Consider the following 27,754-nt stretch of genomic DNA (forward strand, 5'->3'; position numbering starts at 1 on the left):
TTATTAATTCACTGAATCTATTTTTTCTCAGAATCAATTAATTTTTAGGCAAATGACTGAATTTGTTTTAATCTACATCATAATATACTGATACAGGTTCTGACATTTTAAGTTTTGTTTAGGTGTTATTATTTCTAGCAAGCTAACTTTCCTGAATCTTATCAGTCATATCAAAATATATTCGGATGTATTTCTTCTTCCGTCAATAGTTAGTCAATGATAAAGTTGACCGTGTGCCATTTTAACCATTATCAGTTTTGTATGCTGAGGGTGATTTTACCCAGTAATAGACACCGTGTAGGTTTGAAGTCTCCTTGGAGGATAAGCAGTGGGGGGAGGTCAAAGCATGGTACTTGTTTCATTTGCTGAGGGTCCATTTTGACTTTGCTCTTACAAAACGTGTTCTTTGTCCATTTGGGAATCTGAAGCCCAGAAAGTTGGAGGGACTGGCCCAGACCTCAGGAGGGGGTCAGAATCCAGAAGATCAGGCAGGGCTCTGGCTTCCTTGGCCAGGGCTCAACCCCTTCCCTTTGGGTTTTCTTCGGAAACAGGGACCTCATGGTTCTAGGGGAGCCCTGCCCACCCCTGTACACGTGGGGTCATCTTCCTATTCGCATCCAATCATGCACAGGCACACTCACACCGATTTCTCCTGTGTGGACCATGCAGGGACCCCAGGAAAGAGCAGATACCAGGGAAGTGACAAGAGGCCGAGGAGAAGGCGGTCGGAGGCAGCTCTGCCATGAACAGTAGCATCCATCCTCCTGGCTACATGCCCAGAAGGCCCGAGACAGACCAAAGAATCCCTAAGGTTTCTAGGTGTGTACCTGTTCCAAGGACATCCCTGGCCCAGCCTGGAGGGCACAGGACTGGGGAGCTGGAGTCCACTTCTGTGGGCACCTGCTACTCTGATGAGCCGTTCTCCTCTTGTGTAGACATTGGGTAGAGGAGAGAAGACCTTGGTGTCCTCCTGTGTCAAGTGGAGTGCGTCCAGCGGGTGACTCCCTGGGTTCCGTATGATGCTCACGAAGGGTCTATGGCCCTTGGTTCTCCATCGATGACGCCCTGTGCTCTGAGCACCTGAGAAAATGCTTTCCCACCTGCTGGAGATCCTTTAGAACTGAGAGAGGTTTGGGGGTTCGGGTGGATGAGAACTTGGGATAAGGAAGAACATGCCAGAGCACTGTGAACTAAGGCCAGAGTCCAGGGACAAGACCAGTCCTTGTTGGACTCCCGAGGTCCTCACTTGGCTGGAGAGGAGAATCATTGCCTTGGTTGAGGTCAGGATGCCTCCTGAGAAAACAGGACACCCAAGTGTAGGAACAGAAAGATGAGGGAGAGGGAGGCTCCTGAGGTTCCTCCCACGGCCTGGAAGCCTGCAGCTCCTGCTCCTTTACCCCTGGGACAGTGGGGAGCCTCTGCCTTGAGGACACCCAAAGAGACTTCCTGTGTGGTGGCTTCTGCCAGGGCTGCAGGGCTGGTGCTGGCCACCAGGGGGCAGGCAGCCTCCAGCGTCAGCGGTGCCCAATGAGGTTGGGTTTTCACTGTTGTCACTTCTATTGGGATGTAATTGCCACACAGCACTGCCTAAGTTAACACTGCTGTGTGGTACATTTCAAAATTGCTAAGAACCAAGAAGCTAAACTTCTCATCACAAGCAAACACTTACTTTTCTGTTTTCGGTGACGGATGTTAAGTGAACTGGTGGTGTCATTGCGCAGGCTGTGTGCATCCAGTCCCTGTGCTGACTTCTTAAACTTACACGGCACCCACTCAGCCTGCCTCAGCTGCTGGAGCAGCGAATAGCCGTGCAGAGGCCTTTTCGGCTGTCCCCCGCCTCAGAGAGAACTCACTCCTCCTGGTACTAGCGGTCCTCTCCACAGTCTGACTTGGTGAAGAGCAGGAGGAGGGGACACGAGTTTCACAATTCTTCACTCAGCCACTGTGCACCGAGCACTCACCCTGTGCCAGGTGCTCAGGTGGGTCTAAGTGCAGGGCTGACAGTGACTGAGTGGTCCCTGCCGGTCAGGAGCTCACAGTCTGGAGGGGACAAGGACAAAAGCATGAAAGCAAAGACATGAGAGGGGAAAGAGCCAGTGCTGAGGGGACATTCAGGGGCCTGTGAGGGAGGGCTGGGGGTCACCGGGTAGGGGTCTGAAAGGCCTCACTGGGGTGACATTTCCTGGGACCAGAATGACAAGAGGGAGCCAGCCCTGCACAAGTCTGGGAGTGGCGTGTCAGGGAGAAGGCACCCCTGCTGTAGACACTCATGGGCAGAAGGGGGTTTGGCCAGAGGATGTGAGAAAGGTGGCCAGTGTGGCTGGAGGGAGCCTGGGGGGAGAGAGGAGGCGGAGGAGGGCAGGGCCAGATCCTGGGGCCTGAAATCACGGTTCCAGTGCCTTGCATCTGTAAACGGCAAATGCCTCATGTCTCACAATTTTTGTGGTTGAGGAATCAGACATAGATTAGCTTGGTTCTTCTGCTCGAGATGCCTCAAGGCCGCGGCCGCGGCCTCAAGTGATGCTCGACTGGCAGAGAATTTCCTCTCAGGTTCACTCAAAGGAGTCGAGGTGCACTTTGAACTCAGAGCATGGGTTCCTTTCTGTCTGTTGGCCTGGGCGCTGCCTCGGTTCTCTCCCATGTGGGCTTCTGTGTATGGCAGCTAAAAACGTGTGTGCTTGATTCCACAGCTCAGGGACAGGAGAGAGAGAGAGACACGGGAAAGAGAGAGAGACGGAACTTAAGAGAGGGAATAAGAAAGAAGTGAGAGACTTTCTGTGTTTAAAATTTAGACATGACACTCGTCCACATTGGCTGTGTTCTATTGGCGAGAGCCAGTCACTAAGCACTCAGTGGTCACACAGGAATCTGTGAGGGATGTGTGTACCACGGGTGGGGATCTCTGGGAGCCACGGTGAAGGCTGCCCACCTCACAGATCAAGATGAGGCTCTTGGGTCTCTTTCTAAACAGAAGAGGAAACAATGGAGAGGTTTGAATCCAGAGGATGACAGTGTCTGGATTTCATTCATCAACCCTCTCCTTGTGCTGACATTGAAATGAGGCCAAGAGAGGAAGTGCCTGTTGCAATAGCGCATTGCTGAACCCAGGCCTGGTTTGAGTGGTGTTCATGCTACATCCCTTCTCGTAATTCTTCCATCTCTTTGTTTGTGCATTACTTGCACTTGACACCACCTCACAGGTGGTATGGATATTATTTCATATACACCTGATGATGTCCCTAGCAAGTAGATTCTAGGCGGATTCCCCTTGGGCAGGTTTGGAGACTGGGGAGGCCCTGAGAGGCACAATGAGTTTTCCAGGACAGAGAACTGGTAAGATAAAGGAGGTCTGAATTCTGCTCTGCCTCCTCAAAGCTGGGACCCTCATCACATTCCCAGGGAGCTGTGGCTGGGGCTGTGGAAGCTCCTCATGTAGAGTTAAGAAGAAGACATGGGGGTGGTTTGGGTAGGTCCGATTACAGGAAGCAGCCCAGGTAATGGAATCTTGAAAAAGTGACCTCACTTCCTTGGCGATAGACCCCAACAGATTTAGAACTCTGGTAACCAGGCAGTTAATTCTAGAGACAGACCCCTAGCCAGTTCATTTGACTGGAGACACTTCAGAGTACAACATGTTTACTTGTTGTGTACCAGTTTTCAGAGGCTCTAGGCTCAGGAAAGCCCAGAGTGTGAGACTGTTGTGTTGTTGTGGACATCGGATCAAGCCTCATGGCCAATTTGGCAGGAGGTACCCAAAGGTAATGTGGGGCAGCCCAGGGCAGCCCACTGTAGGGCAGGACACAACTCGGATCCCACCTGAGCAGCCCCATAGCCCTTGCACCTTGTGTGAGGGTTTGTGTGTGAGTGTCGGGGTGTGTGTGTACGCGTGGGCGCTGTGCGGGAAGGCAGCAGGTGAGGAGTGGGTCCCTCCTGGGCAGGAGGAGAGTGTTATGTGCTGTCAGCCAGGTGAGTCTGTCATATTCATACCCCGGGGCTTGGCTGGCAGCCTGAGCAGCTGGGTGCTGGGATCAAGCTCCTCTGCCCTTGTGTTAGTCCTGAGCCGTAGAAGTTTCATCTAGTTCCCTCCCTGGTCAGATGTCTGTGCAGACGTCCCTCTGTGCCTGAACTAGGGAACAGAAATTCTCATGGGGGTGTCCCCCTGTGGCGATGTGCAGGCAGGCCCCTGATGCCTCCTGGCCCGTCTGCCGGGCACTGTGTTTCCAGAACTCCACGCAGGAGATCTTTGAAGAGCTACATGATGGGTTCGACTTCTCTCCCTCCCTAGTCAAGGGGCAGGAGCAGCAGGCCGCCAGCAGCATCCTGTGCTGGTCTGAGGTGAGAGCAGGAGCAGAGGGTCTCCCCGCCCACCACCCCAAGATGTTCAGGTTGGGCCTGGAACCCAGGTCCGAATCTGAGCACACCCCTGGTGCCCTCACAGGGCTTTCCCACTGAGTGTCCTACGGCCTTACTCCCAAAGGAGTCTGGGCCTCCTCTCCTCCCCAGCCAGCTGAGGGCTCGGGTGGAAAGACACTCTCCACATGTTTCTTGGAATCGTAGAGGAAAGGTTTACTGTTGTTGTCACTTCTCACGAGGCCATGAGGACCTTAGCATTTTGCTCCTGTTTTGATTGATGTAACTTCCCGGCTGGGAAGCTGTAGCACTCAGCGCCACTGTCCTTGCAGACCTGCTCCAAGCCTCACAAATCATCACACTTGCTAGGCTGATTACACACAAAGAGCATGGGCGTGGATTACAGGATTCTATACATTTCTCTGCACCTTGTCACCTCACAAAACACTTCGAATCAGAGCAGTTTGTTACGTGCTGTAAAACTGGTGAGTCTGTGATATTCATACCCCAGGCTGGCAACCTGAGCAGGTGGGTGCTGGGGATCAAGCTCCTCTGCCCTTGTGTTAATCCCCAGCCTTAGAAGTTTCATCTAGTTCCCTCCCTGGTCAGATGTCTGTGCAGATGTCCATCTGTGCCTGAACTAGGGAACAGAAATTCTCATGGGGGTGTCCCCCTATGGCGATGTGCAGCAGGCTCCTGATGCCTCCTGGCCCGTCTGCCGGTCATTGTCTTTCCAGAACTCCACTCAGGAGATGTTTGAAGAGTTATGTGTTGGGTTCGACTTCTCTCCCTCCCTAGTCAAGGGGCAGGAGCAGCAGGCCACCAGCAGCATCCTGTGCCGGTCTGAGGTGAGAGCAGGAGCAGAAGGTCTTTACCCCCACCCCCCCCAAGATGTTCAGCGTGGGCCTGGAACCCAGGTCTGAATCTGAGCACACCCCTGGGGCCCTCACAGGGCTTTCCCAACGGAGTGTCCTACGGCCTTGCTCCTGAAGGAGTCTGGGCCTCCTCTCCTCCCGAGCCAGCTGTGGGGTAGGGTGGAAAGACACTCTTCACGTTTCTTGGAATCATAGAGGAAATGTTTAATGTTGTTATCACTTTTCACGAGGCCATGAGGACCTTAGCATTTTGCTCCTGTTTTGACTGATGTAACTACCCGGCTGTGAAGCTGTGTAGCACTCAGGCCACTGTCCTTGCAGACCTTCTCCAAGCCTCACGAATCATCACACTTGCTAGGCTGATTTACACATAAAGAGGATGGCGGTGGGATTACAGGATCCTATACATTTCTCTGCTACTTGTCATTGCACAGAACACGGCAACTCATTGTAGGCCGCTCAGGTCAGGAGCTGAGGCCTTAAGTGACTTCATCATATTCCACAGAGGAGGACATTTTGCACAGTGATTCAGCCTTTCGATGCTGTTGGACCTTGACATGACCCAATTCTGTTGCCATTTGAGCCAACACTGCAGGGCACATTTTAAGCGTGTCCGAATAGACTCTAAGTTTTCCAGGTCTGCCATGACATAGAACCGCAGATTGGCGGAAGGTCACTAATCATCTCTTTGCTCCTGTCTGTGGTGGGGATGTTCATTGATGACTCCCTGGGATAATGCTCTTACCTCAGGCTCTTAATGCACAGAGGTACAATTGTTCCTCAGGTCACAGAATGCCTTGAAGGTACTGAGTGTTTGTCATTCCCCTAAAAATCAAATTGTACTTTTAAGTCCAAAACCATTTTCAAGGCGGGCTCTCGTCCCTCTTGCACAACTTCCTGAGGCGCTGGGAGGTTCTGGTCTGAGCTCCAGACCCTGATGCCCCTGGTGGTTCATGGTGACTCCACTGACTCTGTGTCCCTCCTTGTCCACGTGGTATGCCAAGGAACCCACCCTGTCCGTGGCTGAGGCCCGCACGATGCGGACCCTCAAGGCAGGCGCAGTGCAGAAGGTGGTAGGCTGCCTGCAACCATCTTTCCACGGCAGATCCATCTCCGTCACCACCTTCCCGTGTGTGTACCAGGCCTTCTACCCGACCCCACAGGTCCTGGACCAGCTGCTCCAGAGGTGAGTGTCCACCCCTCCACAGCACAGCAGGGAGTCTCCTACCTAATAAACGTGTGCCTTGGGAACGTCCCCACACCTCTCTGAGTGTCACCTTGCTCATCCGAATAGTGGGGTGGTAAGAGGGTAAACCTCACAGGGTCACTGAAGGAAATCACGGGAGACAGCACGGCAGACGCTTGCCTGGTGCCGGACTCCACAGAAGGGACTGCTGCTCATGCTGCGTGTCCTCATGCTTACAGCTTCCGTCGCCAGTGAGGAGACTCCCTGCCTCTCCCCTCGCTGGCCTGTGGCCTTCCTGAGTGTGGAAAAGTACATGAAAGCAAACTGTTTTCCTATTGGCAAGATAATTTAGCGAGTCCATCTAGCTGATCCTGGTCCTTGTCTTCGGTGCGGCCAGAGCAGTGGTCTCTGTGGGCAGCAGAGGAGACGCAGGCCCACTCAGAATTCTGGGAAGGCTCTGGATGGGGTTCATTCATTCAATACTATATGTTAAGCTCCTACTACACTCGTACCCTTTCCTACACACTAAGGGTGTCCACTGAAGGAAGCAGACACTCTCCCTGGGGCTCAATTCTAGCCTGAGAGCTAGAAGCTCACTTCTGGGCATCATGAGTATTCATGCCCAGAGGACGTTAGATGTCACACCCTCTTGGCCTCCTCTAGATATGGACGCATCCTCTCATAGTCAGACCACGATGACAGACTTCAAGGACCAACTAAGACCATGAGTGGTGTTGGGTCCAGAGGGAGGGCCTCCTGTGTCCACAGAAGGGGCTAGGAGACCATGGGGACTGTGGCTATGGATGGACTGGCAGACCCTGGATCTCACGCCTCTTGGGGTTTCTGTGGGGGGCCTGAGGTCTGCGGTCTTCCCTACAGGAGGAAATGAATCAAAGAGACCTGTTCATGGGGTGCCAGTCCCGCCATGGGAAGCAGAGGAGAGGCTGGGCTGAGTCGGCCACTGAGAGACTCCTCGCTTCCACAGTTCCCTCTCCCTCTCCCTGCCCTCTGCACAGGCACCTCTCCTAAGCACCGCCACTGGGGCCCAGAACAGTAGCTGGTGAGCAGCCTGGTCACAAATCTGCCTCCAACCTCAGTCCTGATGCTCCAGCGTGGAGGATGGGGCAGGCTATGTCCAGGCCCTTTGGGAAAAGAGTGTCAGGTGGAAGACCAGACTCACACAGGCTCTCTGTTAGATTGGCTGATGACCAGGCCTTCCAGTGCAAGGACAGCCACCCAGGGATTGGAGTGGCTGGTCCACCCTCTGGGGCTCAGGCACAGAGAAGGTGCTGTGGGAACACAGTGTGGAACAGCAGGCCAGGCCTGTGACTCTCTTCACACATGCCTCTCTCCAGTGCCCTCTCTCCCATCTGGGGCCCCCGGCCTCAGGAGAACTCCCAGGATATGTGGCAGATGCTGCGCCACTCCAGGATCAATCTGACGTTGGCGTATCTCCAGGACCTCTTGCCTGGCTCAGTCCTGAAGCACCAGGCCACCCCTCTTCTCATCCAGGTGGACCTTTTCCAGGCCACTGAGTTGGAGACAGAGGGTAAGGGAGACCGTAGGCTTGGAAGACTACCCCAGTGGGTGGGTCACGACTGGGGATTCATTGAAAGACAGTGGGATCTTTCCTGTTTGGGGAAAGGCACATGGAAAGCAACTTATGTAGCTGACCCTTTCTCTTTCTCCATCTCCTGCCCCAGCTCCAGCGCTTCTGCCAGGTGCAGAGGCAGAAAAGGGGCCACATCTGGAGCTGGACGGAACTCCAGTTCTATTTCTGCCGTCACTTCTAGCGCTGGAACCGGCAGCAGCGCCCTCAGCTGCTCCAGACCCCGAGCGAGTGCCATCAGCAGCCCCAGCCCAAGTGCCAGGTCCTGAACTGGACTCAACGGGACCAAGGGGTCTGCTGGGATTTCCACCTCAGGCTCCAGTAACAGCCGCAGAATCAGCTCCGGTTCCAGAGGCTTCCCACCCCTGTCGAGTGACCGGGAAGAAGCAGCCCGATGGGAAGCCTAGCCTCATGGCCTTCTCCCCAAGGGAGGTGGCAGAACAGCTGACGGCCATTGACGCGGTGAGCACCCGGGCTCTCAGGGCGGGGTGGGGCAGGCCACCCCTATGCCATCAGCTGGCCCAGACCTGCTTTTCCCTGTGGCGGCTCCTGTGACCTGGGTCCCAATCCCAGCTCCACCACTTCCCAACCATGGGATCTGGGCAACTCCCCAGCCTTCGTGTTCCACCCTCACACTGTAGAGATGGGGACCAAGAGGCCCTGCTGGACAGAGGGGCTGAGCACATTGAGTGAAGTAGAACACAGAGGAAGCCTGGTGGGGCTTGGCCCGAGAGGTCGGGGAGGAGAACTCACTGTGTGCAGCCAGGAACTCAGGCGGCCCAGCCATCTGCTCGGGATGCTCAGCAGCCTCAGCATTTGTGATGCACCAGACGTGTACTTCACTAAAAGGGAGACAACCTGACAAAGCCCGTGGGTGTAGCTGGCACAGGGCAATGTGCAGCGGAATGGGGCCTGGGACCAAGGATGCTCAGGATGCAGGGAGATGCCCCCTTGGGAGGAGCCAAGCGGAGCAGCCCTCTGGAGCTTGCAGTTTGTGGGGGTGGGCTGTGTGTAAATGCTCCTGTCCTTTCCCCACCAGTCTGGAGTCCCGGGTCCTCCTGTGCTGGGTGCTCTCAGTGGAAGAACAATGAAAGCGAGGGGCTCCCACCACGCTGAGAACACATCCTCAGCTTCCTGAGCCCCTCCTTAGACCGGTGACTCCTGCTTGGACACTAAGCTGGGCTGTGGCAGGGCTGAGTGACACTCCCCCTCCTCCCCAGGAAGTGTTCAAGAACGTCGAGCCCTCTGAGTGTCTGGGCTCCACCTGGGGCAAAAGAAACCGGCCCGGACATGAGAACGTGGCACCCACCGTCTGGGCCACAGTGGTGCAGTTCAACAGAGTAGTAAAGTGTGTCATGACGTCCTGCCTTGGGGACCCAAACGTGACGGCCCGGGACAGGGCCAAGGTTCTGGAGCGGTGGATCGAGGTGGCCAGGGTATGCGGGGGGAGACCCTCTCCAGAGCCGTGGAACTGCCCCTTCTCCTTGATCAGCTCTCAGGACTGAAGGCTGCACTCTAAGCCCCTGCACAGTCGCTAGGTCCTTCCTGTCAAGGGCACACTGACCTTGACTCGCATGTCCCAGGGGTGGGATGCTCACTTCCTCCCTGGCTCCTTCCTACTTTGAGCGAAATTCCTCCTCCTGGAAGTGTTACTCTTTGGTCCACCTGTGCCCACCCTGGCACCCTGGCCATCTGTCCCACTCAGGAGGGGAGAGTGGAAGGGAGGGGGACTGAAGCCAGAGCAGACAGGGCTCCTGCTCCCCCTCCCAGTTCCTCCTCTCCCTCCTCAGGAGTGCCGAGCCTTGAGGAACATCTCCTCCCTGCACGCAGTCCTCTCGGCTCTGCAGAGCGTGCCCATACACAGACTGAAGAAGACCTGGGGGAAAGTGTCCAGGTGGGGAGGCCTCTCCACAGGAGGACCAGGGGGAGGAGGGAGCTCCCACGTGTCTGCCATTGCCCTCTCGTCGGCTGGAGCTTCCTGGGTGGCCGTAAGCCCTGGGCACAGGGCCTGGGTGGGTGTGCAGTGTCCCTGATCCTCACTGGCAACTTAGGCCCCCAGTTCTGCTTCAGGAATCAGGTTCCCTGGATGTCACATAGTAGGTTGAACCAAAGTGGAGATTTTCAAGTGTTTGCCATACAGCAACAGAACTCTGTGCCCAGTGGGAAACCAAACTGGTCAAAATACAGCTGCTGCATAGAAAAGGGAGTGGCAGCCCCAGGTGACCAACATGAGAGCCCCCTCTGCAGTCCCATGGTGACGTCAGTGCTCAGAGGACCCCCACGAAAATCCTCATTCGGGCAGTTTGGATTTTCCAGATTCTCATCGAGAAGGGACTTGCACTCCTGAGTTTCTCCTTCCTCCTTTCCCCCCTCAGGAAGAGCTGCCGAAAATTTAAAAAGCTCTGTGATGAGGACAACTCCCTTAGCTGGGAGCTGCTCATCAAGGTAGAGTGGAGGCTGGCATGTGGAGGGAGAGGTGGGGTGTGGGGAAGGGGGAAGGGGCAGGATGTGGACGGTCATTTCTCACTTGGAGTTTCTGTGTACAATTCCAGTCTTCCCTGGATGAACAGGAAGATGGGGTATGTTTGGTCCATGGGCAGGTGGGGGAGGTGTTTGTGGGGTGGGAAGCCCCGGTCATGGCAGGAAGTGGGGGGTGTCTGGGCTGATCCCGGAGGGGATGCTGAGCTGGCCGGTGGAGCAGGGGCTGCCTTCCATTTTGGTCCACGCTGTCAGCACTTAGATTCTTCCAGGCTGTTGCGTGCATGGGGTGGACAGGCGTATGTTTCTTCCCTGAAGCAGCTCAGTGTGTCTTTAGGAAGCCAGGCCCCCACTGCTCCTTCTGTCTTCACCACTTCTCCACGAGGAGGGCACCCTGCCTGCCCTCGGGATGGGCACTGCCAGGCATTCCCCCAGGCCAGGTGGACAAATGGGCTGCCCAGCTTTGAGTCTGAATGGCTGGAGCATGACAGATGTTTGTGCATGTGTGACTCCCCAGAGGCCCTACCACCGTCCCTGCTAGTCTGTCCCTGTCAGGAACACTCACCTGGGTCCTAGTCAGCAGTAACTGGTGCCCAGGTGGCTTATGGGAAGTGTCCAGGAAACTGGTGGTGCTCAGTGGATCTTTCCTGAATGGACCTCATAGGCTTCACATGAAAGAGAAACCGAAGTGTCCTCTCAGCCCCGCCCCACCCTTTCACGCCAGGTGGGGTGAGAGCCAGAACCATGTAGACCGTCACTGACGCTGAGTCCTCAGGAGACCCTGCGAGGTAGGGGGAGTTGTCACACTTTCCAGATGAGGAGGCTGACTCAAGGAAGACAGGCGTTCGGCCCAAGGTCACACAGCGAGAGTGTTGGAGCTAGGATTGTTCTAGAATCAGAGTGTGCTGGAGGATGGAGTAGCATGGGTACCAGCTGACTTGGTTCAGACGTCCAGGGCTGAGGTCAGAGGGGCTGAGAAGTGGGGTGAGGGGAGGATGGCCTCCTTGACCCTGTCCTCAATCCTGGCAGAAGCAGCCCTCCAAGTTTGCCACCCTGCTGAGGACCCTGCAGAGAGGCCGGAAGAGGCAGCAGCAGCAGGTGAGTGTGCCTGTGGGGAGGCGCTCCAAGGTCAGAGGAGGGGACTCTGCCCTCCCAGCTGGGGGCTCCAATCCAGAGAGGGGACTTTCCTCCTGCAGCCCTCCTCCTGTTGCCGCAGAGCCTGACACCCGCCCTTAGAAGTGACCAGGAGGAGGGCCTGGGGAGCTGCAGCAGGATGGGTCGGGAGAGTGGAGGGGCCAAGGATTAAAGGCCCTGTGACCAGCCAAAAGCAGGCCCTGGGAGGTGACCAGGAGGAGTCTGGTGTTCTTGGAGGGTGAGGGGTGGGGATTGAGGGCCGGCTATAAAGGGTTTGAGGCTGCTCCGTGTGGGGACCCTGGGCTGGGCCAGGAGGCTGAGCATGAGGAGTTTTCAGGGGAGGGTCATGGGGACACCTGAGACCAGGGCCTCATCCCATCTAATCCCAATGGCACAGGGCATCGTCCCCTTCCTGGGCACCATGCTAACTGACCTGATCATGCTGGACACTGCCATGGAGGATTACGTAAATGTGAGTGAGGCCGGGGGCCAGAAGGGGATGACCAGGTTGGGACTTGGGAAGACACAGTCCCAGTACCAAGACCTGAGTGGTCAGAATGTGGTAACTTCCTGTCATGACAGCCTCCCAGGCTCCCCTGTGGGCTGGGGCAGTGTGCCCCTCTTAGGGATGAGGGAACGAAGGCTCCACGTGGAGCCCGTCCCGGGTCCCCAGGCTGGCGAAGCAGCAGAGCTGCCCGCCTGCAGAGCTGCATGGGCTTTGTTGGAGGCGAGAGAGAAGTCAGCCTCCAAGTCAGGCAGCACACTGATGGAGCTGTCCCTGCCTGCCTGAGGACTCAGCCTCCCTGTCCGTCATCGGAGGGGCTTGGGCTACAGGGTCTTTGAGTGTCGGCCCCCATGTCCTCCCTTCTCTGGAGCCCAGAGCCTGGCCTGGGTCCAAGTCCTGTTTTCTGTCAGGCCCAGCCCCCTCCTGGACCTGGAGCTGGGCACCATGAGAAGGGGTGTGCACGGGGGCTGGTCATAGCTAGGGGGCTCGTTCTGATGGACTTTTGCTGTCTGCCTTCCAGGGCAATGAGATCAACCACGAGAAAAAGAAAAAGGTGAGCAGCTGTGGCCTTCCATGTCAGGGAGGAGAGGGGCGTGGAAACCAGAGACGCCCCTGGGCGGAACTCTCCTGGGCACCACCCGCTGCATCTTACATTTACTGAGAGTGTTGGATGACAGAGAATCAGGAGACCCATCCAGTGGGGGGGTGGGGGCAGCGGTGGGCATCAAGCAAAACTTCCTGCGGGAGGGGCTTCTACCCATCTCTGAGAACAGGTAGGTCCTGCGTGGAATTGGAGGGAAGGAGGGTCCCATGTGAGCAAGGACCCAGGACCAGCCCCTTGCCCCACTCCTCACCCCCTGAAGACCCTGCAGCATCCCCAGCAGGCTCTGTCTGCATCCTCTCCTCCCTCTGGTGCCAGGAGCACAAAGTGATGATGGAGATCGTGCAGCTCCAGGAGGCTGCAGAGAATTACAACCTAGAGCCCCAGGAGCGATTCAGGGCCTGGTTCTGGGACATGCAGCAGCTCAGTGAGGACGAGAGGTGAGGCTGGACAGGACATGGGGAGGAAGAGGTGCACTCTCCCTGCTGGCCAGTCCAGAGAGCCTGAGTCCATGACTCCCTTGTCAGCCCTGACCTGTCGCATGGCGATGGCTGGGGAAGCTGGGCTCCAGCTGCTGGGCAGATGCCGGGAGGGACACCAGGGCTGTGGATTGTGGGAGGCTCACAGATGCCACTCTATCCTGTAGCTACAGCCTGTCCTGCCAGCTGGAGCCCCGGTGCTAGTTGGCCAGCAAATCTCTCCAGGCCCAGAGAGCATGGCCATCATGAAGCTGAGGAGGGAGTGAGCGTCCCGTTGTCGTATGACCTCTTCCTTAGCAGCAGGGACCCAGCTGGGGCACTCAGGGTGCAGGGGCCCCACCGCCTGCCACCCCTTCCTGAGGCCAATTTCCATCTCTGTAGGGGTGAGAATCACTGCTTGTAAATAGTTCATGCCAGATTTGCATACCGTTGTATTAAAGTCCTGTTTCTCTTAGAGCCTGGGAGTGGTGGTTCTTTCACATTCTGTGCTAATTTAAACGCTGTCCAGACTCTCAGATCCCTCACTGGAGTAAGACATTTTGCAGTCATCCGATTACTGTGTGTGGGAGAGGGGGAAGGTGCAGCCCCTCCCTGGCTGCTGAAGGAGACCGCCAAGTGCCTCTCCTCAGAGGACAGGTCCGTGTCAGCATCGTGAAGCTGGGCCAGGAGCAGAGACAGCCCCTCAGACCCCTGAGATGGGAGGTCGAGGTATTTTCTCAGGCCGAGCATCCACCACGGAAATGTGGGGGGCCCTAAAGCCACCACTTGCCAGGCCCACTCTGTGCCCCAGGAGAGGGGCTGCCCGTCCACACTCTGGAGGGAGAGGAAACATTTCCTGCGTCTCTTGTGGACGTGTCTCTGGACCCCATGTTGGGAACTTGTAGTTTTTTAGTTCAGCCTCTGGAAACGCATCAGCTCTAAGTGGGGAAAACACGTAAGGAGATCAAACCGTGCGTGTGGAGAGGACAAGGCCAGGGGAAGGTCATTTGTGCAGGGACTTTGGGCAGGCAGGACCTCCCCTCCCCAGTGTCTCCCTGGGGCTCCATGCTCACCCTTTCCCTGGCCTGGAATCCTGCTGGGAACTTGTCCCCGGCTCCGAAGTCCTCTCCCTGCTCGTCTCCTCTCCAGGGGAACACTTGTGGTGCAGCCGTCCAGGCTCCAGCTGGGCCCCGTTCCCGACACCCTCCTGCTCCCTGGGACCCAGGACCCCAGCCCCTGCACTTCCTTCTTCAGTCTTGTCAAGTCAGAAGTCCCCTCAAGGCCCCACCCTCCCTCAGGTGCCTCACAGCCACTCCTTCCTGGCTGGCCTGATGGACCAGGATGGGTTCTGACAGGCGGGATAAGGGTCCATGTACCTGGCCAGACGAAACCCCCACTCGGTCCCTTGCTGACCAAGATGACTTCCGGGTCTGTGTGGTGCTGACGTCCTTGGTCTGGGAGATGCATCCGTCACACCCTGAGTCATGTTATTCCTGACTTGTCCTACGTTCTGGCTGGGCCCGAGCCCATAGACCTTTGCCCCTGGGATGGCTGTGCTCTCATCCGCAGTCTTGTGCTGTGGTTACCTCCTGGGCTGTGTGAGCCATTTCTGTTGGGGGCTTTGAAAGCTGAGGCTGAGAGGGGCAGGTGTAGGGATGTCCTCCAGGGGAATGCCACCCAACTATGATCTCTGGGCATCCATGGACACGACCTTGCCTGTTTAAATCCTGAAGGGCTGGCAGTATGGGTGGACAAGAGCCACTGCGCTGAGTTCACCCAGAGTCCCCACCCGGTGATCGGCAGCTCAGGGGTCACCGCTGAGTATTGTGAACGTGCTCCCACGGAAACACCCAGTCACAGCAAGACCCAGATGACTTGTTTAGCGGTTCAGAGCTCTCCCCTCTGGATGGAGGCTGCCAGTGGCCCTCAGACACACAGGGGGCCTGGCCTCTGCCAGCGTGGCCTTCAGGCTGCGGCAGGGACGGAACACACATCCTGGTTGCCCACGGCCTCCCTGACAGGGCACAGCCATCCAAGAACGTGACTGGCTACACGGCAGACCATCCTTTACCTCCAAGAGCAAGAGAAGCGCCAGGACCCAGGGCTGAGCAGGGCCGGGGAAGGCAAGAGGTCTAGGTTAAGAGTCTTTGTGCGTATCCACTCATTTTGCCCTCAGAATAATTTGGAGTGTTGTGGGTAATATCCCAGGTTTTTAATAATGTAGAGGAAGCACAGAAAGGAGGAGTAATTGGCCGTTGTCACCCACACCATCTGGCCTGTCCTCCTCAAACCTGCCTGGGCTCTCTTGCTCCCTCACCTCCGCTCTTCTTGCCCGCACCTAGAATGCCTGCCCACCGCATCTCTGCCCCCTCAGACAGATGGCTTACCCAGGGACTCCATCTTGATGCAGGGAACCTGTTGTCTTCGATGTGACCAGGGCCAAGGTCAGTTCCGAGTTGGTCCCCCTCCCTTGGCCGTGAGAGACAGAGAGAGCTCAGTGTGTGCCTGATTGTCCTACCAGATTAGAGGCTGAAGTCATGAATTTCCTTCTATCCCACCCACCATCAGGCCCAGAAATGAAGGAGCAACTGGAATCTTGTTGGATTGGGGGCACATTTTGTGCCAGAGAAGAATAGCGTCACACAGTTAAAGGGTCCTGGTGGGAGACTTTACGACGTTCTTCAGTGACACAAAGTTCTGCCGTGTAGTCTCACTAGCTGTTTCTTAACAAGCATCCCCCCAAGGCTGCTCCTGACCACAGAGAGTGGGAGTCAGAACTGGGCAAAGTTTCATCATCAGAACTCTTCACTGGTCTGTGGTCTTTTAGCCAAGAGAGTGAAATAGACCAAGGGAGACGTCCCTGCTCCCCGCAGTTCTCGTGCCATGAGTGCCATCCCACCCCATTGCAGGGGACAACTGCTGGGTAGTCGGGCTTCTCTCAGGGGCAGACATTTTGGAATGGCCTGGGAGCAGATTTGGGAAGTCAGCGTCAGCTCTCTGACCATGTCTCCAGAATCTTCATGAGCTCACAGGAAGCAGGACCTGGTTTTGAGTTTCTGAGCATGACTACACTAAGGTGGTCACTCAGGGCCTTGCCCAGGAGGCACCTCCTCCTGGAAGCAGCCGAGATGCAGGGACCTAGGCTAGCATCAGAGCAGGCGGCCTGGGGGAGTGGCAGCTTGTCTGTGGTACTCAGAGGCTGTTTAAAAGCATCCTGGTTGGTAGGAGGTGTGAAAGAAGGAGCTGGACCAGGACTCGTGGGGAGCTGAGGATGGCTGGAAGGATGTGAGGTTGTCACACAGAGCTGGGTGTCCACCGTGATGGAAACAGAGGTGAACAGAGGCCAGGGCAGTGCTGAGTGTCCACAGACCAGTCAAAGCCAACTGGTGGGTTTCCCAGCAGAAGGTGGAGCCCAGTAACAGGGGTGTGAGGGGTGGGAGCAGACAGTACACAGCCTGGAGCGGGCAGGAGTTGGAGGCCCAGAGAGCTTGTGGTGAACAACAGGGCACGTTAAGGAAAACGGGGCCCCGTCTCAGAGAGCAGCAGGCATGCAGCCTGGGCGACGGATGAAGCCTCAAACAAACAGGGCTGGAGCCCTCAGCCAGCACGACTGGAGTTCATTTCCAGAAAAAAAGAGAGGCTCCCTGCCAGGAGGACACGACCACGAGGCTTCGGGGGTCCCATAGCCAGGCTGGAGGGGCTAAGCCTCCTGATGTCCTTGGTGGAAGGGCTCCCAGGGCATGGGGTATGGAGCAAGGGGGCAGGGAAGGGGCACCCGAAACACCTCAGGAGCCCAGGGGAGCCTAGGGTGCTTGTTCCCTGGTGTCCACCGCAAGCGTGGATTCAAACGGGAGTGCTGACCTGCTGAGTGGTTCAGGCCCCAGTGCCTGCTGGCCTGCTGCCCCTTCCTCGCCCTGTGGCCTGGGACCGGGATGTGAGAAAAGCTGCTGAGCACGGGCTTGGTGTGACCATGGCCCACAGACGGCATGCCAACCACACTGAACCCTGCATCCAGGAGGCATGTGAGGCCCGGCAGCACCTCTCAGGAGGGCCCAGGATGCGTTTTTCGTGTCCTAACGACGGCAACAATAGTTCCCTAGTGGAATGTGTCCTTATGTGAATGTAGCAATGAAGCAGACGGAGCTGGAAGGATGCACAGAGATCCCATGCTAACCTGTGCATTGTATGGGGAACCTGAAGTGCAAAGGGCCCAGGAGCCGCTGCGGCTCATGTGGAGAAGCTCAGTCACTCAGCGAATGGATGGGGGCGTGAGCGCACACGGGCCAGAAACCAACACCAGCTACCTTTGCTCCATGCACATCACTCTGATTTTGAAGTGTTTCAGCTGAATAGACCATTTTCTTAACTAAACAAATGTCCAACTGATGCCCCCACTGATTCTGAAGGGGCCTGTTTCTCAAACTCTCAGAGCCACGCTGGCGGGCATGAGACCGCTCCTTGTCCCGATGGAGCTCCGCTGCCTCTTTCTGCCTCCAGCGTCCCTCACATGTGTGGCAATCTTCCTCTCTTTTGTCTGTGGGACACCTACCACAGCATGGCTTAATGAACAGGGCATAATTCTGCGCCTAGGATTGGAACCTGTGAATCCTGGGCAGCCGAAATGAAGCATTTGACTCAGCCACTACACCGCCGGGTAGGTTTTAATGCTTAAATATTCTTACGACATAAATGTGATGGAAAACTATGGCGCCTGTGTATTTTAGTTGGGGATATAACGCCTCCTTACTTTTCTACAGGATTCTGCAGCATTGTCTTGCGCCTTCTCAGCCTCAGCCTGGAATCAGCCTTTTCCTCAAGGAGCACTGGCTCCTTGTATGAGACCATGGCATTAAAAACGTGCATCTGTGAGCTCAGTGTGCTGGTTGCTCCGGGGTGTCCTTGCTTCTTGGCCCTCTCGGTGGCAGGATGCTTAAGTTAGGCTGGTGTGCTGACCTTACCGTGTGTACACTGTCTGCTGTATATGTGTCTATATGGAAACAGCCATGTTTAGATTAAGGTCAACGTCAGTTCAGAGCACGGCTTCCCAGTCGAACGCATGGCCACATGGAGCCCTCCAGCCCGCGCCCTGCCCTCCCCGAAACCTGCCCCTGCAGTAGTGGAACCCTGGCTCCTGCCGTCTGACGACCACTCAGTCCTTTCTCCAATCCCGGTCTAGATGCATAGGGGCCTCACAGTTATTAACCAGTAACTGTTGAGAAAGAACTTTATCAAGTAGGGTTCTCTGCTTGCTCGGTGTCTTTTCCTGTAGTTGTACAGATTCCAGTCATTTCCAAAGGTCCTTAGGTCAGCACCACTTCCCCCACCACTTGCAGTGAGTTTGTTTCTTCCATTCTCAATACGGTTAGACTCTCTAGTCTCATCTGCATTCCATACAAGGATCCACCCACCTAAATCATTTTACTAATTTGTGTAAGTCAAGATTTGCTCTTTCCACTGTAAAAATCTGGGGATTTCATCAAAGGCAGAGAGGCAAGTATCCGCCATTAAAGCATCACACGGATTTCCTGACCTCTTCATCCCTCTCCCCCGACCCCAGCCCTGCACAGCTCTGGGAAGCTGATCTGTGGATCAAATTGATAGCTTTGTGTTTGCAGAATGCCATATCAATGAGACCGTACTCTACCCAGCCTTCGCAGATGCTTCTTTCTGTTAGAAAGGTGAATTTGAGATTCCTCCATGTGTTTTCATCTTGATAGCTCTTTCAGTGTTGGCACCTGATAGCATTGCATTGCATGGATGTACCTCATTTGGGTGTCCTTTCATTTATGGAAGGTTATCTTTGTTCATTCAAGTTCCCTGCCTGTATAAATGAGGTGCAGTCTATATATGTGTGCTGGCTTTTTTGTTGATGTTCTATTTGAAAACAGTGTGTAAATGCCTAGGAAGATGGTTGAGGGATCACGTGTTAAGATGATGTTTAGCTCTGTAAGAAAGTGCCCAAGTGTCTTCCACAGTGGCTGCACCACTCGGCATGGGCAGCAGTGACGACAGAGAGTCTGTGCTGTCCTACCCCCCAGCCATAAATTGATCTCGTCTATTTGTGTGTCAAGGCGTCTCACTTTGTTTCAACTTGCTTCTCTCTAATGATAAGTGATTTTGAGCATCTTCTTACATGCTTATTGTATGCTTATACCTTCATTAGCGAGGTGTCTGTTCAGATCTTCACCCATTTTTCATTGGAATGTTTGTTTTCTTATTGTTGAATTTATGATGCTTTGTACATTTTAATACAAGCCCTTTCTTAAATAGGCTTCTTCCAAAGATTTTGCACAGTCTAGGGTTGTCTTTTTCTTCTCTTAACAGTGATTGTCACAGAGTAGAAAATTTTAATTCTAACAAAGTCCACCTTAACTGGATGTTTCTTTGAAGACTCGTTCTTTCAATGTTGAAGATAAAAGGTCATTATGAAAACTGAGGTCATATCTTCTCCTTTGCTAGTTCTAGAATTTTGATAGTTTCACAGTTTATGTTTACATCCATGAACAATTTTTGTGAATATTTGTGTCATGTGAAAAGTTGGCGTCTTTGTTAAGTTTTTTCCATATGGTCACCCGATTGTGCCATCACCATTTGTTTAAAAGACTAACTTTTCTCCATCAAATTGCCTCTGATCTTTTGACAAAGATCAGTTGCCCATGTTTGTGAGTCTATCTGTGGACTCTGTATTCTTTTCCATTTATCTCCTGGCACATTCTTACCCCAGCATCACACTCCCTGTACCTTTCCAAATCCTGGGAATGTTCATCACCATTCTACTCACAATAGTGGAGAACTGGAAACAACCTCAACTTTCCATCAAATAGGATAGATAGGTAACTTGAGTATATTTACACAATGGAATACTACACAGCAACAAAAAGCAATAAGCTCCTGCCACCTGCAGCAACAGTGTGACTCTCCCAGACATCATGATGAGTGAAAGAGCAGGACAGAAAAGACCACCCACTAGGATCCTACTTCTATCTCTGGTGGTAGACCTCAGCATAGCCATTTCCCAGGAGGAGGGTTGTGACAAGGGAGGGGCACAAGGGATGGAGGCATGGGAAATATTCTACATCCTGCCCCGGGAGGTGGTACACAGGTTGCATAGTGTCAACTGAGAGAAAGCTGCAGGTGATATTGGTGACGGAGTTCATTCAATACTCGGGGTGAGGAGTGGGACCCTGAGAACCAGTTCCACAGGGTGCTCTGAGGGGACTGCTCCGAGGGTGTGAGCAGTCAGTGTACTGTGCAGGGAAGAGGAGAAGAGGGAAAAAATTTGTGACCAAGTTTCATCTATGTCAAAAAAGGATACGGTGCATCTGGGTGACATAAACAAGCATCTTCAGTCACACATCAAACAAGTTCAGAGACGCTGACGTTATCTACGTGTGGAGGGAGACGAGGACCAGGGTCCTTAACTATTCCCACAATCTCTAAGCAATGCAGCAGGGGAGGGTGAGAGCGAGCTGCCCTTCACCTCTTCCTGCTCTGCAGAGGTCCAACTGGCTTCTTCAGTCATGAGACGTGGGGACGCAAGGTCGTGTGACACAGGCTGAAGACGGCCTGCACGGCTCCTGCGCAGCACAGCGTGGGTGTTATCGGACTGACTTAACACCTATGCAGTTTGCGGGCGAGATTCACCCACTGGGCCAGGGAGAGGGGGTCCAGAAACCTGTCCACAAGACATAAGTGACACTTGTGCAGCTGCATACTTCATATTCACGCAATTTTCTGAATGTATGTTATAACCCAATGACACATTTTAAAGTCAAAAATCAAGTAACAAACACACAGCACAGAATGTTATCACTTGATATCCTAGAACACAGAAAGCATCCCCAAGTCATAGGAATGATCAAGAATAAACCGGAAAAATGATGTGATTCTGAAATGTAAATGTTCCAGAACCAGGAAGATCACAGGACAGGTAGAGATCGGCTTGGGACTGACCGCAGGCACAGCCTGTGACTCTGGGCGACAGCTCCCTGGACCTCGCTTCCTGCTGATTAACACTGGTGTTAACAACAAGGTGATCACATCTGAATTTGTCTAATATGGTGTCTGCACATACACTTTCATCAATAATTGTTACAGCAAGTACGTCAGTCTTTTCTACAGTGACTCCCATGTTTTGAAGCGTGAGCACCTACTTCAGTTTTTCCCAGTGAAAGTCTTTTTAGTTTTAAGTAGAAACCTTTTCAAGCACATGGAGAAGTAGAGAGAAAAGGGTAATAGCTACCCTAATACATCCATCAACCCATTTAATAATTAACATTTTGTTATATTTGGCACATTATTTGTCTGAATTAGACTCTTTTAACATCCATCTTATTATGGAAAGGCTGAGTATTAAAAAACAGAGGAGTAGAAAGAATTGGATCCTTCTTCATTCATTACCTGGCCCATTTCTATAAGGAGACTTTCTCTCGTCAACTGTTTGAATACCCTAAGGTAGGGTTCTTACAGAAGTCAGGATAAATGCTTGAATCTCTCTTTTCATTAACCCATTTTGCACAGACGATGTTGGTTCTCTGGCATCCTGAGCCACCAAAGGGATGTTTTCTGTTTGCCTTTTTTAATCCATGCTAGTCAATTCCTGAATACAGTCACACCTGGCATAATGACGTTTGGATCAATGACAGACCACATATACATCAGTGGTCCCAAAAGATTCGTACCGTAGAGCCTAGGTGTGAAGGAGGCTATCCCACCTAAGTTAGTGTAAGTACACTCAGTGATGTTCACACAAGGGCAACACTGGCTAAGGATGGATTTCTCAGAACGTATCCCGTCGTTAAGTGATGCATGACTGTACAAATATTTTGGTGTCTTTCAAGTCACTGTTATTAGTTTTGATGCTCAAATTGCTCCATCTTTGACTAATGGGAGCCTAGTCAGGTTAGATCCTAAGACCTCTTCACAAGACTCGAGTTATGGTTGATGGCTTCCTATCTTTGGATACGACAAGATTTTCAGGCTCACCTGCTACATTGCTTGTCCCAGACCTAGAGTCAGCCATTTCTCCCAGGAGCCCTGGTTGCAGTTAATGAGAAATGGTGCTTGGAGTCCACAGTCTCGTCACTAGAAGCTTTCACTAGTGATGGGTTGGTCATTGTTTCTGTATTATCATAGATTTTCTCTTCCCATCATGTATGTCCAAAGTTTTAAAGACCAAGAAGAATACATAGAAACCATAAAGGAAGATCATGAAAAGATGTTATTTTTAAAATATCTAGCAAAATTGAAAAAGAAAAAAATAAAAATTCTATAAATGAAAAATTAAAGGTATTCAAAAATGCAAAGAAAGTCTACACAGAGTTTAAACAGCAATTTAGTCACAGCTCAAGAAAGAACTGTGAAATGGCATTTAGACTTGGACACATCACCTGGAATATAGAGCAACGTGATAAAGAGACAAAGAGACGTTAAAAACAGGATGACTAAATGATAAGGTCCAATTTTGTATAATAAAAGTCCAAAGGAGGCTTAGAGAAAATAAGCACAAGACAGCAATTGAAGAGATAATGGCTAAGAACTTTCCATAATTGGTTGTATTTAAGAAGCCCCACAAAGCCAGATATACATAAATTAAAAATTAATCCACATCAAATAACATAATAAAACTACACAACCACAAAAAAACAAAGAACAACCTTAAAAGCAATCAGCGAATAAAGCAGGTTTAGTGTGAAAGAACCATCCTTAAACTAAAGTCTTCTCAGCAGTCACAGCAGAGCCCGGGATCCTGCAGGTCATATCCGCCAAAGGAACATAACCGTCCCCTGGAGTTCTGTATACACTCACGAGAAAGAGCGAACAAACATTCTCCCAGCAGACAAATACACAGAATTTGCTACTCATAGACCTCAATGCAACACTACTTAGGTGAGAGGCAAACTGAATCCAGAAGGCAGAAGAGGTTTCCCAGAAGCCGTGGTGGAGAAGAGGAGCTTGCTACACGGGATAAATCAAAACAGGCCTGGGCCATGAGAAACAAAAACAGAGAGCACCACCAGTCCAGTGTGGTTTTTGATGAGATACGTTTCAAAATGGTAGAACTAAAATGGTAGCCAACAATAATGATAAATGGCAGGAGCAATAAAGGCACTCCAGCATGCTCAGCCTGTAGAATGGTTTGGGGGGAGGCCAGAATTATTGATTACCTTTAGATCTGTTACCTGAAGTGCAAATGTTAAAACTTTAACAGTGCTACTGAAAATGTGGAGACAGAATAGTTAACCTCTAAGCTAATACAGCCGGAGAGAAGTAGGCGTAAATAGTCCTTCAGTAATATAATAGGAGATAGAAAAAAGAAAAGTTATTTAAAAAGAGCAATGGTAAATAGAGAATAAAATGGAAGAAGAATTCAAAAATATTAAAGGTCACAATAAATGTGAATGGATAAAACTAGTTAGTTAAAAGGCAGTAATTATAAAGATTAAAAACTCCAGGCCTATTTTGTTTATAACAGACACATGTGAAATATAACACCATGGAAAATTTGGAAGTAAAGATACAGGAAAAGACATACCAGAGAAGTACTAATCAAGTAAAAGCGACACAGCAATAGTTTTCTTAGGCAAATCTGAAGCTGTACATAGTTGAATGGAGTCAACAAGCCAGCCTCAAAATGTATAATGAAAAAGCAGACAGATTACAAGGAGAAATGGAAAATCCATGATTACATTAGATTTTTAAAGCCTCTCTTAGAAACAGAAATATTGAATGACAAATATTCATCATGATAGAAGATTTGACATCAGGTAACAAGCTTAATCTAATTGACATATGTAGAACTCTAGACTCAATACTTAGTGCATATACATTATTTTCAAACACACATGTAATTTCTACAAAAATTAACCATGCATTAGCTCATAAAGAAAACTTCAAACATACGAGAGTCAACAGGACACAGATCACTTTCTTTGACAGCAGTGCACCAAAACCAGAGATCAATAACAAAGATAATTGACCTTATTCCAAGTATTTGGAAAGTGAAACACATACATATACACCAATCAAAACGTGTCTAGGGGCCGGCTCCGTGGCCGAGAGGCTAAGTTCACGCGCTCTGCTGTGGCGGCCCAGGGTTCGGATCCTGGTTGCGGACATGGCACCGCTCGTCAGGCCACGTTGAGGCGGTGTCCCACATCCCACAACTAGAACGACCTGCAACTAAGATCTACAACTGTGTACAGGGGGGCAGGGTTGGGGAGATAAAGCAGAAAAAAAAAAAAAAGATTGGCAACAGTTGTTAGCCCAGGTGCCAGTCTGAAAAACCAAACCAAACCAAACCAAAACGTGTCTAAATAAATTTACATCGTAAAATCATATACAGTTTATAGACTATTTTGGACTGGATAACACAAAACTGAAAACAAAATGTGTGCACCAGTGACAGCAGGAATTGGAGGGAAAATGTCCCCTTGTGTGGATATAACAGAAGAGAAGGATGATTGAAAATGACACAGATAACCTTTCAAAAGAAGAAAGGAGAACTGGAAACAGAACAATAGTATAAACTCTAGGAAAGCAGAAAAAAGGGACACACTTAATGACATAGAAAACAAAGATAAAAGAGATCTACAAAAGAAAAATGCAACAAAATTCTTTCATAAAGAAAGAGAAAATATGAATAGCACTGTAACCATGGAGGAGAGTGAATCAAGTGTCAGGTTTCTGATGAAAGAGCACCACGATCCAATGATAGTTAGACAAGTTCCAACCACTGTTGGGAAAACAATCACCTCTTATCCATAAGCTGTCCTAGGAACAGACCAAGAAGGAACCTCCCTAACTCACTTTATGAGGCTAACAGTATAGCTTTGAAATGAAAACTAAACAAAGACAGTTGGAGAACGGAAAATTAGAGACCAACGTTGTTATGAACATTGCCCTATAATTGGGCTAAAATCTGAAACGAAATCTTAGTAAATGGGATCCAACAGTGTATTTTTACAAAGCATCCAAGTCATGGAGGATTTACCTTAACTATTCAGGATGGCTTAACGACATGAAATCCACTAACATAAGTGCATTACGCTAGGAACCCGGGCGGGTAGGGAATCAGCACCAAATGCACAAGTGCTCACACCTACAGATTGGGAGGAAAAGTGCGAAAACTTAACCAGCAAACATTTTACCAAACTTGCAGTACAGGGAAATGGTAAAATGATAAAACGCATCAAACAAAATGTTGCAGGAAACATCTTGATCAGTGGTGAAAGCAAAAGTTATTCTCATTAAAGTTAAAAGAAGCCCCGAGGACACTTGGAATCACCACTTTTGCTCATCATTGTAGTGGAGGTGCTAGCCAACAAACGAAGAAAAATAGAAGAAGTAGAACGCATAAGAACTGTAAAGGGAAAAACAAGATTCACTGTCATTTTCAGGTGATTGTTCTCTTAGAAGCTCTATGAAGCCAATCCTCAAACTGTTAGAACTAACAAAAATGGAGCAAGGCTGCTGCAGTCAAAATCAAAATACAGAAATCAATAGCACTCATTTATACTGAAAAGATAACACCAACTAGAACTTTTAAAAAAGATACAATTCCACAGATAAAACAAGAATGGCTGGGAGCTGGAACTTGTAGAAGCTGAGTAACAGACACGCGTGTTCATTATTCCAGTCTGTCTCCCTCCGCATAAACCTAAAATTTTCTATTTTTAAAAGTTAAAATCTAAAATAGATCGTGACCCACTCAGAATAACAACAAATCTATGAGGTACTTAGGATACCTCGAAATGTATCTTACAAAGATGTGCAAGAATTTTAGAGAGGAAATTATTTAAAACTCATTGAGTAACATTAAAGGAAACATATAAAGAAAGAAATGACCATATTCATGACATGAAGCTTTTTTTAAAAGTTTTTTGGTGAGGAAGATTGGCCCTGAGCTAACATCTGTTGACAATCTTTGCCTTTCTTTTCCTCCCAAAGCCCCAGTACATAGTTGTATATGCTAGTTGTAGGTCATTCTAGTTCTTCTATATGGGATGCTGCCACAGCACGGCCTGATGAGCAGTGTGTAGGTCCACGCCCAGGATCGGAAGTGGCAAACCCTGGGCCGCTGAAGTGCAGCACGTGAACTTAACCACTCAGCCACGGGGCGAGCCCTGACATGAAGCTTCGATGTTGTGAGGATGTAGTTTTCCCCCAAATTATAAGTTCCCACAGGGTATTATGGAGAACTCAGCAAGAAGATTCTAAAGTTCATACGAAATTCTATCAGTTCAAGAATAGTGAAGACAATTTTAAAGAGGAGGAAGGGAGAGGAGGAAGGGAAATGAACTTTTTTCAGCACTTAGCCCAGGCCAGGTGCTGGTCGCGGCCCTTTCCCTGTATGACCTCACTAATCCTCCCCGCAGCCCTGGGGGGCAGATACCAGTATCATTGCCATTTCCTAGAGGGAGACACTGGGGGAAAGATGACATCATTTGCCTGAGGTTTAGGGGGACCGATCTTTACTGTGTGCCCAGCACTGATGGGGTCCTGGGACATGGGATTCTCAGTGCTCACACCGGGGAAGTCCCCACAACACAGCCTGGTTAATCACCTCCCCAAGGCCCCATGTCAGGAACCAGCTGGCAGAGCTGATATGCAAAGCCTGGCAAGCTGACCTCGGTGCCTGTCCTCGACACAACAACGCATCTAAACCGTTAAGGCTTAGGTTAAATTACAGAACACTGAAACCACATGAGTGGGGGAGTGGCCGCCAGGGCTGAGCAGCGCGGCGGGCTGCCTCTTTGACCCACTGTGTCTGTCGTCCGCCTTAGTAGGCGTGTGGCCCCCAGGGCTGAGCAGCGCGGCGGGCTGCCAGTTTTTCCCTATCTGGCGTTGGGCCGACGGAGTGGGGGTGGGGCCCCCAGGGCTGAGCAGCGCGGCGGGCTGCCACTTTTTCCCACTCTGGGGGTCGGCCGCCTGAGTGGGATAGAGGGCCCCCAGGGCTGAGCAGCGTGGCGGGCTGCCAATTTGATGCACTCTGACCATCGGCCGCCTGATAGGGGGTGCGGCCTCGAGGGCTGAGCAGCGCGGCGGGCTGCCACTTTGACCCACACTGGCCGTCGGCCGCCTGAGTGGTGGAGAGGGCCCCAGTGCTGAGCAGCATGGCGGGCTGCCACTTTGACCCACTCTGGCGTCGGCCGCCTGAGTGTGGGGAGGGCCCCAGGGCTGAGCATCGCGGCGTGCTCCCACTTTGACACACTCTGGCCGTCGGCCAGCTGAGTGGGTGGGGAGGTCCCCCAGGACTGAGCAGCGCGGTGGGCTCCCACTTTGACACACTCTGGCGACGGCCGCCTGATTAGGGGGTGGGGCCCCCAGGGCTGAGCAGCCTGGCGGGCTGCCACTTTGACCCACTCTGGCCTTCGGCCGCCTGAGTGGGGGGAGGGACCCAGGGCTGAGCAGCGCGGCGGGCTGCCACTTTGAGCCACTCTGGCGGTCCGTCGCCTGAGTGTGGGTGGGGAGGGGCCGCCAGGGCTGAGCAGCGCGGCCTGCCACTTTGACCCATTCTGGCGGTCGGCCGCCTGAGTGTGCGTGGGGCCCCCAGGGCT

General features: G+C 52.0%; 2 protein-coding genes across 8 annotated transcripts in view; one reads left to right on the forward strand and one right to left on the reverse strand.

Annotated features, from left to right (window-relative positions):
* Positions 1-27,754, reverse strand: part of LOC139045275 (protein phosphatase 1L-like) — a 445,752-nt gene that overhangs the window by 345,872 nt on the left and 72,126 nt on the right. Inside the window, exon 2 of one of the 7 annotated variants that reach the window (XM_070509648.1) lies at positions 20,713-20,871. The exons of 5 other annotated variants lie outside the window; for them this stretch is intronic. In XM_070509648.1, the coding sequence (XP_070365749.1) occupies positions 20,815-20,871 (57 nt within the window). In that variant the 3' untranslated portion in view covers positions 20,713-20,814. Of the gene's footprint in view, positions 1-20,712; positions 20,872-22,518; positions 24,391-27,754 lie in introns of those variants that run through there. One more of the 7 variants, XM_070509651.1, reaches the window with a different exon arrangement.
* LOC139045205 (ral guanine nucleotide dissociation stimulator-like) lies at positions 2,015-10,686 on the forward strand. The gene is made up of 9 exons (XM_070508520.1): positions 2,015-4,335; positions 5,088-5,198; positions 6,230-6,411; positions 7,767-7,960; positions 8,115-8,482; positions 9,241-9,456; positions 9,811-9,914; positions 10,396-10,465; positions 10,573-10,686. The coding sequence occupies exons 1-9, from the start codon at positions 4,168-4,170 to the stop codon at positions 10,684-10,686; spliced, it is 1,527 nt and encodes a 508-aa protein (XP_070364621.1). The 5' UTR covers positions 2,015-4,167.

The sequence above is a fragment of the Equus asinus genome, chromosome 5, assembly GCF_041296235.1.
Source record: "Equus asinus isolate D_3611 breed Donkey chromosome 5, EquAss-T2T_v2, whole genome shotgun sequence".
Taxonomy (NCBI): domain Eukaryota; kingdom Metazoa; phylum Chordata; class Mammalia; order Perissodactyla; family Equidae; genus Equus; species Equus asinus.

Excerpts from the sequence above, each read along its gene's own strand:
- LOC139045205 (XM_070508520.1), top strand. The coding sequence starts at position 4,168 with ATGTGCAGGCAGGCCCCTGATGCCTCCTGGCCCGTCTGCCGGGCACTG. Across the intron at positions 8,483-9,240 it reads AGCTGACGGCCATTGACGCG|GAAGTGTTCAAGAACGTCGA; the intron begins GTGAGCACCCGG and ends CCTCCTCCCCAG. Across the intron at positions 10,466-10,572 it reads GCTGGGAGCTGCTCATCAAG|TCTTCCCTGGATGAACAGGA; the intron begins GTAGAGTGGAGG and ends GTACAATTCCAG.